At 43.7% G+C, this 15357-nt stretch overlaps 1 protein-coding gene across 2 annotated transcripts in view; it reads right to left on the reverse strand.

Annotated features, from left to right (window-relative positions):
* The window catches only part of furinb (furin (paired basic amino acid cleaving enzyme) b), a 125689-nt gene that overhangs the window by 9204 nt on the left and 101128 nt on the right, over window positions 1–15357 (reverse strand). For both annotated transcript variants that reach the window (XM_080761862.1, XM_080761863.1), the window contains exons 10-13: window positions 13152–13252; window positions 7493–7596; window positions 6249–6366; window positions 4494–4673 (exon numbers count right to left, since the gene is read on the reverse strand). In XM_080761862.1, the coding sequence (XP_080617988.1) occupies window positions 4494–4673; window positions 6249–6366; window positions 7493–7596; window positions 13152–13252 (503 nt within the window). The remainder of the gene's footprint in view (window positions 1–4493; window positions 4674–6248; window positions 6367–7492; window positions 7597–13151; window positions 13253–15357) is intronic.

Consider the following 15357-nt stretch of genomic DNA (forward strand, 5'->3'; position numbering starts at 1 on the left):
ATTGATGATTCAGCCAAATTAATAACAGCTTTTTAAATTTGGAACTTGGGAATGCCTCTGGGCTTTTTAGTAGTTTAATTACTACTTTCTTTCTTACATAATTTAGAAAGTGTAATATTTTGGACCAGTGGGTAGACTAGACACACATATGCAATTTCAAGAGGTCTGTTTAGGCTCAGATAACGTGATGATCATTTACCAATTTTGGTACATATCGCTTGGTAAACCAAGCATTTTAGGTCTAAACTAGATAAAGTGCCCCTCCTGGTGGCGCTATAATAGGCCAATGTGAAAAGGGTGCCATTTCTTCTTACGCCTTGGATGGCAATCGGATGATTTGAGGCATTTTGTTCCAAAATTGTGCTATAATAGATTAATCCATTCTGAAAATATTTGTTAATTGTCACCCCCGACAAACAAAGAGTGCTCCCTCTTCACTTACTGCTTCGAACAGCCGAGCTTTGTCAAACAACTGGTTGCTTGACTGAAAAATTGCATTAATATTACATAATGTACAAAATTGAAGACAAGCCGTCTTAAGATAAAGTGGCACTATAAGTAGTGCCACTTTATCTGTCTTTCTACGTTAAGCGTTCACCTCCTACGCACCTGTCTACTGAAAGCAAAAGGACCCTGACAATACTGGTCATAATAAGTGGGCAGAGTGATGCTTGATTTATACTTAGATGCACGTGGGTGTCATATCAACCATACATTATTACAATATCTATCTATCTATCAAGGTTCTATATCTATCCAAAAACCTCATATTGACTATTTATTTTATCAGTATACTTTGTGCACACTAATTTTCATTATTTATTACACTTATATTTATTAGACGCTTGCTGTTTAAACACGGCTTTAAATGGACAAAGTTTAGGTTGAGCTTAAACATAAAAAACATTAAAACTTAAGTCTCTTCTAACAAAATATAACTCAAGTCATGACTTGTCCTCATTATTTTAGAACAGTTAAAGATTTAAGGAATACAAACTTAGCACCCAGTAATTTTTGGAGACGACTACTATACTCAACACTTTTTTGACAAATGATATAATTCACGACAGCATTTTTCCCAGTTGAGCTCTTATTTGGAAAAGCCACATTTCCAGACTTCCAGTACTGAACACAAACTAGGAAGTGAAACGGGTCCTGGACAGGTGTTGTTTACCAAACGGATCTATGCCGGTGCATTGGAGAGCTCCACATCGTCGGCTCTGTGCCATCAAATAAACTTTTTTTTTTTTTTTTTTAATATATTTTTTATCCCACGATTTTGTAACCCATTTTTCACCCCTGTGTCAATCATCTAATGTGATCCTGGGCTCTACACACCCTCCACCAACCTGGGGAGAGCAACGGACTTAACTCATGCTTCCTTCATGCTTGAGTGTCCAAGTTGCTCCTTTACACCTAACAGGGGGGAGTTTCCCTGGTTGGACGTAGCGCGTGGAAGGAACACGTTATTCCAACCAGTTCCTTTCCCCTCCATCAGGCAGTTTAGAGACCAGGATTACTGCATGTTTTTTGTGAGGGTATCTACCCTAGGGGACACGGGGAGAACATGCAAACTCCACACAGAAAGGCCCTTTCGCCAACCCCACCTTCGGGTATGGGCACTGATGACGCGGAGGAGGAAACACGCCGCCAGCACCCACAGCGCCCCGAGCGGGAATCGAACCCAGGACCTTCTAGCTGTGAGGCTACAGCACTACCAACTGTGCCACCGTGCCCCTATAATAAACCTTGTTTTGACCAAAAATGCCATCTGGGACAAGGAATAGGAGATACAGGCGATTGAAAGAAACAGATGACAACAGCAGCTAGCAACCCGTTGCTAACGTAAGTAGCATTATGGCTTGATCGATCGAAAGTGCTATAAAATCGCAATTGCCGTTGATCTATGGCAATGGCGTTGAGCGTTTGATTAAATAATAAGCTTTAATTGACGAACATTTACTGCAATGGCGCTATAAGTGTTAAAATATTCCTTGGGCAAGAACACCAGCCTATCAACATTTTGAGGTTGAAGCCTCATTAACAGTAGATGTTGCTGTACGATGATGTCGCTCACCAAACAATAGCAGATCTACAGCACAAGCTCACAACGTGTCGCGATGCATGCAACACCTTGTGAAATTATATATCTGCTGTTTTCAGTGAATGAGATTGAGCTGTCCAATGACATTTTTCCCCCGCCGGTGTCATTCATCGCCAAGTGTACAGAGCAGCCAACGCAACGTTATTAGTTCCGACAGGGAAAAGATTCTAGCATTTTCATCATTTTTTCTAAACCCCTTGTTTGGTTGACTGGAGCCATATTTATTTAATCAAAGTGCCTTCGTTTCTGTAATTTCATCTGTAATATTTACGTTTAATCAGGTAAGTTTGACAGGTCAAAGCAGTTAGTTAAATACGTTGTATTTTTATTTTTCTCCCCTTCCCCAACCCTCTCCCCCTCATTGTTATCGCTGTCTCCCAGTTTGTGTGGTCTAGCAACAGCTGGGTTTTTGTGATAATGTGATTTTATGTTTTGGTCCTTCTTTGCTAAATCATATGGGATTTTATTATGTTGTTTGAGGCGGTTGTAGAGAGTTATAGAGTGTTACCTTGAGGTGCTGCAATGTTGCCAAAGTAGTGTTTTGAAATTAATGACTCCTTGTACATCCACACTAGAATGTGTTTCAGTATAAACACAAAATCACTCACCCTCACCACAAGGATATTCCTGAGTGTAGCTCATTTCTTTAGCTGTTTTGTGGCTCCATCAACACATGCTGCGTTGGGTTGCTATTCGATAGTAAAACTAGATAAAGTGCCGCTCGGGGCACAGGTCTCCACCAGGGAAGGTCAGGTTGTGGCCTCCTGGTGGCGCTATAATAGGCCAATGTGATGGCAATTGGATGATTTGAGGCATTTTGTTCCAAAATTGTGTTTTGCAAAAATCCAGCTGTTGGTGGCGCAATAACAGGCCAAGTAGGAAAGACTGTGAAAGATTTCACGTAAATTGCATGCTGTGTTCATGATTTGAGGCATTTTGTTCCAAAAATGTGTTCCAAAAAAATCCACCTGTTGGAGTGTTGGTGGCGTTATAACAGGCCAATGTGAAAAGGGTGGGAGATATTCCTCAGCTTAGTAGGAAAGTCTGTGAAAGATTTCACGTAAATTTCACGCTGCGTTCATGATTTGAGGCTTTTGTTCAAAACGGGCCAATCCTGCAAACTTTGAAAGCCAATGTTAGCCAATTAGGATGGAATATGAAATATCGGACAGATCCGGCTAGAACACATGACTATAGACATAGTGTGTAACGATTTGCGCGATTTTTGGACAGAATCTGGAGGAGTTTTTCAAAAGACGGCCTCCTGGTGGCGCTATAACAGGCCGTTCTGGAAAATTTGGGACAGAGGTTCATCATTGGCATCGAGGGAGTGGTGTGTGCAAAATTTGGCATCGGCCGGCTTAACGGTGCCGGAGATTAGCTGTACACGGACGGACGGACGGACGGACACGGACGCGCACACACACACACACACACACACACACACACACACACACACAGACACACACACACACACACACACACACACACACACACACGGAGGGACACACAGTTGAGTTATGTAGAGTGTTTAACACACACTTACACAATGAATGTGTGTTAATCCAATAATATCGATTGGACTAACAGTGTTAAACACTGTTTTTTCCCCCTTATTTTTTTACAGTTTTGCTCTAATGTTACAGTACATTGTTACATTGTTGTGTTTATACTGAAACACATTCTAGTGTGGATGTACAAGGAGTCATTCATTTCAAAACACTACTTTGGCAACATTGCAGCACCTCAAGGTAACACTCTATAACTCTCTACAACCGCCTCAAACAACATCATAAAATCCCATATGATTTAGCAAAGAAGGACCAAAACATAAAATCACATTATCACAAAAACCCAGCTGTTGCTAGACCACACAAACTGGGAGACAGCGATAACAATGAGGGGGAGAGGGTTGGGGAAGGGGAGAAAAATAAAAATACAACGTATTTAACTAACTGCTTTGACCTGTCAAACTTACCTGATTAAACGTAAATATTACAGATGAAATTACAGAAACGAAGGCACTTTGATTAAATAAATATGGCTCCAGTCAACCAAACAAGGGGTTTAGAAAAAATGAAAATGCTAGAATCTTTTCCCTGTCGGAACTAATAACGTTGCGTTGGCTGCTCTGTACACTTGGCGATGAATGACACCGGCGGGGGAAAAATGTCATTGGACAGCTCAATCTCATTCACTGAAAACAGCAGATCTATAATTTCACAAGGTGTTGCATGCATCGCGACACGTTGTGAGCTTGTGCTGTAGATCTGCTATTGTTTGGTGAGCGACCCCCAAAATCTAGTCTAGACGACGACAGGGGTGGTTTTGTTATCTCAGGCCTGAGAGGGACAGACGGACAGAGAGTGATGGTTTCACTCTTCCTCACCTGGGAGACAGCAGGGTGGAGCGCGTGCCCAGAGGGCTGACCAGATGGATGGCCAGGTTCCCACGGTGGTTGTAGGAAAGGGTGAGGTGAGCCTGGACGTGCTCGAGGGAGCTTACGAACTCCGGCCGCCCCCAGCATGCGTCCAGTGTCTTGCTGAAGGACAGCCGGCTCCCGATGTCTCTGCGGGGGCCAGGGAGAGGAGAGGGCTGAGGTTAATGGTGTAGCCTAACGAGGATCAAAGGAGGTCACGCACACATCAGATGAAAAGGCAAAAAGAGGAGTTCACTTTATCACTTCTGAAGAAGAGCAATGTAATGGAAACTGCACTTTGTTTATGTGGGTGGATGCCACAATAAAGTCATAGAAGGGAGCTAGTGTGCAAACTCATCTTTTTGCATTGGAGGCCTCCTAATACAGCAGTGTTTCGCAAACATTTTCATGTCAAGGACCCCTAATTGATATATTTGGCCACAGACCCCCATCTGAAAAGGCTTTGTAGAGCAGTGTTTCCCAACCTTTTTTTATTCTGACTGCATACATTAAGTAAGTAATACACGAGTTTTTTGCAATTTATCATGTGTAGCTATTCTTTAATCAATTTAGTTTTGATTAAAGAATAGCTACTATGAAAAAACTCCGGTGATTAGTTGCCGATTTGATTAATCAATTACTAAATTAGTTGACAACTAACGGAATAATCAATTCATTTATGATTCATCGATTCATCTTTGCAGGCCTATTTTATACTGAAAAACATCCCTCCATGTGCAAGAAATGACTGGAGCGGCCCATTCGTTGTGCTACTGTATATAGAACACAACAATGGACATATGGTAACTTATTAGAGCCTGCTTCATTCCTCATTAATGCCTTTTCATATTTGATATAGGATAAATTCTGGGCTTGATTGATTGAAATATTTATTAACAGTTTGCAGAATTACAGTACAATTCAAGCACAACTCAATACAAAAACTGTTAACTGTGAGTGGACGACCCAATAAAGCATTACACTTGTTTACAAGAGGGTCCACCTTGTGCCATTAGATATTGCAGTGTTCTAAGCTTGTGTCCCTGCCATGGAAGTGGCTTTGTGAGAATAGTATTGGAGGAAGACTAGTGCTTACATGTTCTTATTAAGGAAAGGTATTTTTCCCCCTTTTTAAACTAGCTAATGGATTTAGAAGGAGAATTCTTTCTTCGGATTTAATGGACAGCAGCGCTGCTGTCCATCAATCCCAAGAAAGAATTCTCCTTCTAAATCCATTAGCTACACACACACACACACACACACACACACACACACACACACACACGCGCGCGCGCGCGTGCGTTCATGCGTGTGTGTGTGTGTGTGTGTGTGTGTGTGTGTCCAAGTATAAAATAGGGTTAAAGTGTTTAATCTGATTTTGATGAAGAGTCCGTAGAAGCCTCTCAAGGACCCCACTTTGAGTGTAGTGCTGTACAGTCACACCGAGGCTAAGTAATTTCACTATTCGTTGTACGATGACGATATCTAGGGCTTAATTGGTTAACCCATTAAAAACATGAAAGCATCTATGCCATTTTAGATTTTAGTCTTGGCTATTCATGCCTGAAGAAGGTCTATGAGTTGGCTATTCATAAATAGCAGATGTACAAGCTCACAGTGATTTTGGAATGTTAAATAATTTTGAATTATTTGAGAACTTCTGATTTAGAAGGCATTTGTAGAGCCGGCCTCAGGTCTTAATGGGTTGAAGGACATTCATACAACCTTGGCTCTGTGAGCATGGTGTGAACACATTGGTGCTGTGGTCCCACGCTGGTCCAGTTCTGTGCCAGCGCCACCATGGCACCCGCGTCCAGCAGGCCGTAGCCGTATGAGTGACTCACTGAGAACGAGACGTCAGAAAAGAAAATGGGGTTTTATCTGCCATGTCCACTGGTCAAGACTTTATCTTGGGGGGTGGGGGTTTGAGCACAGAGTCTGTCTCACACCTGGATGGATTGAATGAATGGCCTTTTGTTACGTTGTATGACTTATTGATGAGCTGTCACCTACGGTGATAAAGCAACAAGCCCCTTGAGGCCATGGTTTTTAGTGGTTTTAGGACAGCTAAGGGGCATTGTTGGGTACGACATGGAGCAGAGTGTCTACAACCCTCACTATAAGCCTCATTCATAAATAGTTCGTTGCCGGCAGGTTTCGTGTACCAAAAAATTGCTGATCTACAAACTCACAGGGCTGTTGTGTGAGCTTGTAGATCGTCTATTTTTGGCGTGCGACAATGGTGTGCAACTTAGTAAGGCAGGCTTTAGGTGTACATACATAGACATATCCCCATGAAAACTCTTTGAACTCTTTTCACTATGAGAGTAATTTGTAAAAGTACGGTAGTCACAATTACCTGCCAACAAGGTAATTTAAACAGTGTATTATTTGCTGCAACACTTTGCACATACGCAGAATGAAAACAAGCACTCCAGCGGTAATAGCCTATCTCCATCAAATGGTGTGGTGCACATTTTAAACGAGACATTTTGGTACAGTGATACTGATACGGGCGGTCCAGGTGTGTGTATTTCACAACTGAGACTCAGCCAGCCAGAATAAAGCAACAGAAACATCTGTTTTATAATGTTGCAAGTTTTTGAGGGGTTCATGGGTTCATTCGTATATAGATGTTTTGTATAACTCCTCTACTGCATATCATTCTTGGGACAGATCTATCAGTCATAGATTGATGGAGCACAGATCCGTCAATGCCAGATGTGTGCTCTTTCCCGCATGACTATGCAGTATGCACGGCCTCGTTTCGGTGATTTGTTCACGTTACCTTGGAAGAACAACATTATGCTGCGTTCTCCCCGGCTACAGTAAAGCCTTGATGCACGACTATGTTAACAGAATGCAAGTGAATTCAATAGAGAGCTCATCTTTCAGCGTCTCTTCACAGGCAAATATAAAAACTCTCTGAATTTGTTTGTTCCCGTGACCGCTGCCCTGCCGCCATGTACCTCTGCGTCCGACACCATTAGTCTTCCAGTCGTCTGTGCTGAGGTGTGCGGGGCGCGACGTCCTCACCACCAGGTGCTGCATGTCCCGCCAGGTCAGGTTCATGCTGCGGAGAGAGAGACAACACAACAACAACACGTCACAGCAGAACAACAACAGCAGTGTATTAGCTCTCTAGCCCATTTAGGCCTGACGTCGAAATTTAAAAAAATCTCTTCTAAATCCTGAAAGTTTTATGAAAAACCCATGTTTCTATGTCAGTGGTTCTCAAACATATTCATGTCAAGGACCCCAAATATATGACTTTGGCCGCCGACCCCCATCTGAAAATATGTTGTTCCAGGGACCCTCTCAGTAGCAAAGATTTGAGTTAGAAACTCGCTCTGAAAGAACATATATTCAAAGATTTCAGGCACATTTTCACAATTTTTCAAAAATAGCAGATCTACAAGCTCGTAGCGTGGCACTTGGTGCCGCACTATGAGCTTGTAGAACTGCTATTTTCAACAGCTAAAGTACAACTTAATGCTTAAAACACCAAAAGGGGTTCCCGCCCAATATGAGCTAGTGTGTCACCCGGGATGAGTCTCTTAATCCAGTAAGACTTGAAAGACAGGCCGATTCTGCAGATGTCATTTTCATTTTTTTGAATGACACTTTATTTGAATTTTAACAGATACGAAAATCAGAGTAAGGAAAGAAGAATAATACAAATATACATTCATATTTTTACGAAGGCACACAAATAAACAACAAATCCTTAACAGTTTTCAGAAAAACGTATTATGTCTCTATATCGGTGGTTCTCAAACATTTTCATGTAAAGGACCTCCAAAATGATGAAGAATTTCGTAAAAAATGCATATATCTCACATATCTACAAGCTCGAAAATGACACAGAGAATTTCCCGGTTTGAATGGATTAAACCTTAACACAATACAGTAATGGAATAACGAGTTTGTAGAACACACAGAAAAGGTCACGTTACACAAGAAGACACACCTGAAATGTGATCATGATGAAGCCGGTACACGCCGACCTACATTGACAATTTTTTTACATGATTTTGTAAGATCATGTTTCGTCACTTCACAACACAGAGGAAGCCCCAGAGGTCAGCCATAACAGAGAAACGGTCTCAGGTTATGGGGCTTAACGCAGAGTATAAAACACTGCTTTATAAAAGGCACGTCGTAAACTGTTGTGTGGGAAAAAAAGAGGTCAGGGAACGCAGAGACGAAACCTTGGCTCGGAGCAGTTTGCCTGCCGGGCCACGGCGCCCCCGGAGGAGAGAGCGCCTCGTCTCGTCGCCTGTAATGATAGTTTCTAATGAGCCCTGGGATTCTGGGATGGGTCACCTTCAACAAAAAAGCACAAAGCCAAATAATAAAGCCCATAATAAACCCTCTATCCATTTAGAGGGTGAAGCCTTTCGGTGAGCACAGAGAGAGAAAGAGAGAGGTATGCTTGGTGGTTTAAGGTAATCAAACCATGAATCACACTGCTTTGCTGCTCACTCCGCGGTGCCACCATGTGCAGCAGAGACAGGAATAGAAACACTGAATTGCGGCGCGGACTCGACTCTCACCTCCGTCACCCCCCCCCCCCCCCCTTTCACATCAGCATTCCATCTCTCACAACCCTCTCATGTGTTATTAACACATATCCAATCAAATGTCAACTCAACCAACGGGAGAGACGTGCAGAGGTGCGAAAAGGAAGAAAAAATGAAGAAGAAAACAGAAAACCGAGACAGAATTCTTCCTATTAAATGATTCCATCTCTGTGAATTCTGGTGTGCTCTGACTGAGATTTACTATCTACCTTGTTATTACTAGTGCAGTTGTTCTCTAACGGTTTCATTTCAAGCAACGCCCGTAACTCTGAGAAAGTATAAATGGAACCAAAAGGACCCGCAAATGGTCCAGAGTTACAGACCTGTTAAGCGTCCATTTGGAACCCCCTCAAGGAACCCTCCCTGGACCCCACTTTGAAAACCACTCTGCTAGCGCCTCTAATGCCCAATTTGGGTTTATACGCGTGATGCATTGTGAGCTTATAGATATTCTATTTTCGTGTGCTGTGCACACAACTAGGTATAAATGAGGCTTTGTGTGTGTGGTGTGCGTGTCTGTGTGTGTGTGTGTGTTTGTGTGTGTGTAGGGGGCGGTTGAGGTGCTTGCACCGAATGATTGCATTTGGTTTGTCACTGAATGTGATGGACGTTTAGTTTAGTTTAGATGGGCTACGCTTCACTTCTGCCCGTCAGAACGCTGCTCCGTGGAGCGGTGTCTTGCTGAGGGCCTGGTATCTGCGCTGACAGTGGCACAGGCACAGGGGCGATGCAAGGGATGACGGACGTGGCGCGACGTAATGAGCATTCAAACTGACTCGCGCCATGATAGCTGATTAGACCTGACACCTGTCAGCCAATCCCCTAATGAGGAAAGATGTGGCGATATGGAGAGTATTGAGTATACATGCATACAGCAGAAAACTAATCTTACGTCTATCTCTCTCTCTCTATATATATATATATATATATATATATATATATATCCTATATTAAATTTGGCTTGCGGGTGGACGTTGGTAACCTGACTGCCAGATTGCGGCAGTATTGAGTTCCCTCCTCCTGTCTTCATCTGGGCTCTCTCAAGCAAAAACGATGAACTGGAAGCAGCGGGACAACAATCTGATATCTCCATAATAATTGAGTTGTAGTCTTGTTAGGTTGTGTTGTGGCACAGCTTCAATATGTCATCAGTGTTGCGTCGATCCCGCCTCTAGCGGCCGCATACGGCTGCATATCGCTCCGGTCTGATTTGGTCCGGAGTACATCGTCTCTGCCCGAGAGACACCAGACTCTCCCTTCTGGCAGAATGCAAATGTTGTCCAGCAGGGGGAGTGGTTTTACCAGGCTAGGACGTTGGGCGTCACAAACGTAATTTGCCCATATATGGACTTATGGTGACGACTTTTAAAGGCCATATAGCAGATGTGGAAATCTCAACATCTAGATTAGAGTGCAGCAATTTCAATGCCATTTTGTCTTTTTTCCCCCTGACACATGGGGGAAAATGTGTTAAGGTTGCGAACCAGGACGTGCACTGCACGCACACTCTCAGACGTGTTTGCGAATGTGCATTGAAACAAATGTTCCCTGTTCATTAGGGACAGGTCGATTTTTAAAAAGTGTACCCATGTAGAAAAAAAAAAATCAATGAAGTGAAAATATGTGTCAATCACCATCGTTGAGACTCTGAATAGGCTCTCTTTCTTTCTCTCTGAGGGAGATTTGACTGGGTCATTCACACTTGCAGTGTGTTGATGCCTGATGGCTTGTTAACGACCGTCATTGTGTCATTGATTGACTATTTTATGAATTCAAATTTGTATGACCCTCCATTGGACGCAAAGTAAAATTAGCTGATCTTGCCTTGGACTGAGATTAGAAAGGCATAACCCCCTCCCCTATTTTCCTCCAGGGGAACACATTCAAAAAATCGTCCTGTCCCTTACTACTTTACTACTTCATTAGTATTGTTATTATTATATTATTATTACTAGACTGGTGCCCGGCTGTAGAGCACCGAGTCGGTAACGATGGAAGTTGGAGATCCATGCCCCACACGGCTATGCAATACCCGTTGTACCCGTGTCAGAGTACCCCGTTCCACCCATCTGTCTGTGTCCTTTTATGTCCATATACAGTATGGAGATTTCTGTATCCGTCTCTCTGTGTCCCTTTATTCCTATATATTTTACATTTACATTTTTTTTACATTTACATTTTAGGCATTTAGCAGACGATCTTAATCCAGAGCGACTTACATTAAGCAAGAACAAAAAAGCATGGGAATACATCACATAAAAAGCATTTATCATGAAACATGCGTAAGCTAAGAAAGTAACAGTGGAATATCATAATGAAACTATACATATAAACTACGGTATACATATATACTACTATGCTATACATATGTACTATGACGTGCTATGACTACATATACAATGCAATTATAGTGCTGTCTACATAACATGCTATAAGTCTGTATCAAATGCTATCTAAGTCTACAGAAATGCTATCTAAGGGGGTAGGGTAAGTGCTATGGGCCATGATGGAGTCTTAAAAGGTGGGTTGGCCAGCCGGGGCGCCTGATGGAGGGGAAAGGAACTGGTCGGAATAACGTGTCCCTTCCACGCGCTACGTCCGGCCGGGGAAATTCCCCTCTGTCCGGTGAAAAGAAGCAGCTTGGACTCCTCATGCATAGAAGGAGGCATGAGGTCAGTCCGCTGCCCCCCCCAGGTTGGCAGAGGAAGTGTAGCGCCCAGGATTACATTAGACAATTGGCACTGGGTGAAAAGAAAACTGGGTTACAAAATCGTGGGATAAAAATTTAGAAAAAAATAAAAGGTGGGTTTTCAGACTACGGCGGAAGATTGGGAGTGATGCTGCAGTTCTGACTGCAATGGGAAGTGCATTCACAGTTTTGGAGCCAGAAGGGAGAAGAGTTTGGGACGTGTGGAGCGTTGTCCCGGCATTTTTAGTGAGGGTACTTCCAGCTTCCCTGCGTTGGCTGATCTGAGTGTGTGGGAGGGTTTGTAGGGTTCAATCATACTTGCAAGATATGGCAGGGGAGCCATACCTTTGATTGCTTTGAATGCCAGCATCAGAGTTTTGTATTCTGTGCGGGCAGCGACCGGGAGCCAGTGGAGTTCTGTGTCACGCATGCCAAAATATGGTGTTGTGATGTCACAACTGGCCAGCTCCATATATGGAGCCCGGGCAGAGGCCTTTTGTGGCAGTTCTGGGCAACTGTGGGTCAGACTCCGACCGACTCGACACTGGGCACTGCACTGGGGGTTTGGAATGTGTGTGTGGAATTTAAAGTCGACACAAACTCGAGTTACGTGGATTACAGACGTACAGAGACTCATAGATTATTCTTATTACACTTATTATTATACTCCTAGCTGCAACATTCTGTATCACAAGGTTAGAGTGTCCGCCATGAAACTGGGAGGTCGGGGTTCGATCCCCGGCCGGGTCATACCAAAGAATGGGACCCAATGCCTCCCTGCTTGGCACTCAGCATCAAAGGATTGGACCCAATGCCTCCCTGCTTGGCACTCAGCATCAAAGGATTGGGGGGACCCAATGCCTCCCTGCTTGGCACTCAGCATCAAAGGATTGGACCCAATGCCTCCCTGCTTGGCACTCAGCATCAAAGGATTGGGACCCAATGCCTCCCTGCTTGGCACTCAGCATCAAAGGATTGGGGGGACCCAATGCCTCCCTGCTTGGCACTCAGCATCAAAGGATTGGGGGGACCCAATGCCTCCCTGCTTGGCACTCAGCATCAAAGGATTGGGGGGTCAATTCAGCTAATCAAATGATTCCCAAGCACGGCTGCAGCTCACCGCTCCACTTTGATTTTCATCTATTTTTCTGTGTCTGCTCCATGTTTTATAACAGCGGTACTGCAAAGACAAATTTCACATCTCCCGCGGGATCAATAAAGGTCTATCTATCCATGTTGCAATGGCTGCCAGCAGAAACCGCCCTCTCTGCTGTTCTAATCCAGGCATTAGGATGGAGCAGGTGTTTCTCTTAACAGGCGACACACACACACACACACGATCATGAACACACTCACTTAGCCTCCAGCGCTAGAGCAATGATCCCAGCAGCCAGCGGGGCAGAGGCAGACGTCCCTGTGTGAGTGTCCGTGCATTTCTCTCTCAAGTCAGTTGTCACCTAGAGAAGACAGAAATGGAGAAATATATGGTACAGTGTAGTGAAAAGCCTGCTTTATAATGTACTACTCTGTACACTGGTGTCACAGCTGCTCTACAGCGATTTACAAAGCTCAACACGATGATGCCAACGTGTTGTTGCGGGCTTGTAGATCTGCTATTAGGGGAGTAACATGGTTTTACGACTAGTAAAAATTCAGTAAAAGACACACAGAGAGAGAGAGAGAGAAGTATGTGTGTGTCTGTCAATCTGACATGAGTTTTCCAGCAGCCTGAGTGAACATTACGCTGAAGGCATTTTGGACACAGGGTGGGCCAGTGGACTGTGGCAGTTCTGCCCGTGACAGTAGAAGAATCAGACAATCAATTCAATCCAAGGTCGGCAGCTCCCCGGCAAAGAGCTACCGACCAGGCGGTGGATGTCAGCCAAGTCAGATTAGCCAGCCAAGGAGGGCACAGAGAAGCAGATCCATCGGGTGCCATCGGGGTAAAAATATCCATTTTGGGATTTTGCCGCGTGCGTCATCTCTCGCTCCCCATCATTGGCGGAAATTTAACGAGGGTCATGATGAGGACAAGTCACAGACGAGCGGGGTGCCACAGGGTAAAAGGAACTGTGAAGGTAAGGGACAGATTCCTGTGCGTGTTTGTGTGTGTCTGCTTGACAGCTTGTGGCACTAATGACCTGTATCCCCATTCCCAGTGTAGAATGCACCTGGTTTAGAATCGTGGAAAAGATGCCTAGCTGTCGCTAGAAAAAGATAAACAAAGTAAAGGAGGGGGAGGGGCAGTTAATATGCAAGCCTGTTATCCCTCAGACACTCGTAAAAGAACACAGAAAAACTTCTGTCATGAGTCCTGCCAATAACGGCTACAGTGTTCGAGAGCTTAAGAAAAAAATAAAATGTTTTAGCATGGAAAAACCCCACAACTCGAGTATTTTGATCCGTGCCGCAGAACCTTTCCCCCTAATGCTACATAACATGTACTTAGAAGCCACCAGATGACAAAACGCGGTACACCGACTGCTACGGCAGTACATTAGTCATAGTACAAAGCACAGCTTCTTTCATTAATCACTGCTATTCGCACATTTTGAGTTGTTTGCTTGCTTGCAGCGTGCTTCTGGTTGAGCTCGGAGGGAACGGCAGACTTTCAGTTTGTTTTTAATGTTATTCTCTGTCTCTGTTCTTATTTTAGATGTGTGTGAAACTGTTTTACGAGTCTCATTTAAAGGTCCACCGATTTATGGGTGTTTATTCAGGCCTGACAGAAGTACGGCAACAGTACTGTATGTCGACTTTTGCCTTTCACTGGCATCCAAAGCTGATAATTATCATACATCAATAATTTCCACATTTGCTAATTTTCAGCGCAAAAATACTGTTGAGGGCGGGAATACAAATTCAGTCCCTAAAGTCCCTAAGATATGCGAGTGCTCGTTCTGTTTGTTTGGCGGAGACGATGATGAATTCTGTGAAGGAACAAACAATGGAAAAACAAACAAGCAAGGAGCAGATATGGTGCTTTTAATTTCCTCCACTTATTATCAGCATCGGACCACCAAAACCCTATTCACGCTGTTTGATCACAGACATCTCAGTGGCAAACGAGACATGACAACCACGGTCAATGAGCTGTGGCATTGTGCCATAACGTACGACAAAACACTTAATGAGAGTGCTATGAATGCTAATGAGACAATATTGAATAATTTTGTTTTGTTTTTCCTTTTAGAATCGACATCATGTGGTATTCATCATGTGCTAAATAGTCGATGTATATGGGGTTAAGTGGTTAAGTACAGATTTTAATGCTATGTTTACTCATTTTGTTGGGTAGAGGTCCCCGGATCGCACTTTGAGAACCACTGGTTCAACCACATGAACCGGGGAATCCCTACTCTGGGCATCTCGTGATCATTCAATGAAAATAGCAGATCTACAAGCTCAATATGGGATCAAGAAAGTATAAGGGAAAGTACAAGGGAAAGGGAGATCTTGGTTATAGGGCATAGCAGTGGGCGTGGTTTTCTGGTTCCACTGGGAATCGGCCATTCATTTTTCCCATAGAGAGCCAGTTCAAAGCCGGGCTCCCCCAGAGTTA

The sequence above is a fragment of the Protomyctophum bolini genome, assembly GCF_963924005.1.
Source record: "Protomyctophum bolini genome assembly, chromosome: 4".
Lineage (NCBI taxonomy): Eukaryota > Metazoa > Chordata > Actinopteri > Myctophiformes > Myctophidae > Protomyctophum > Protomyctophum bolini.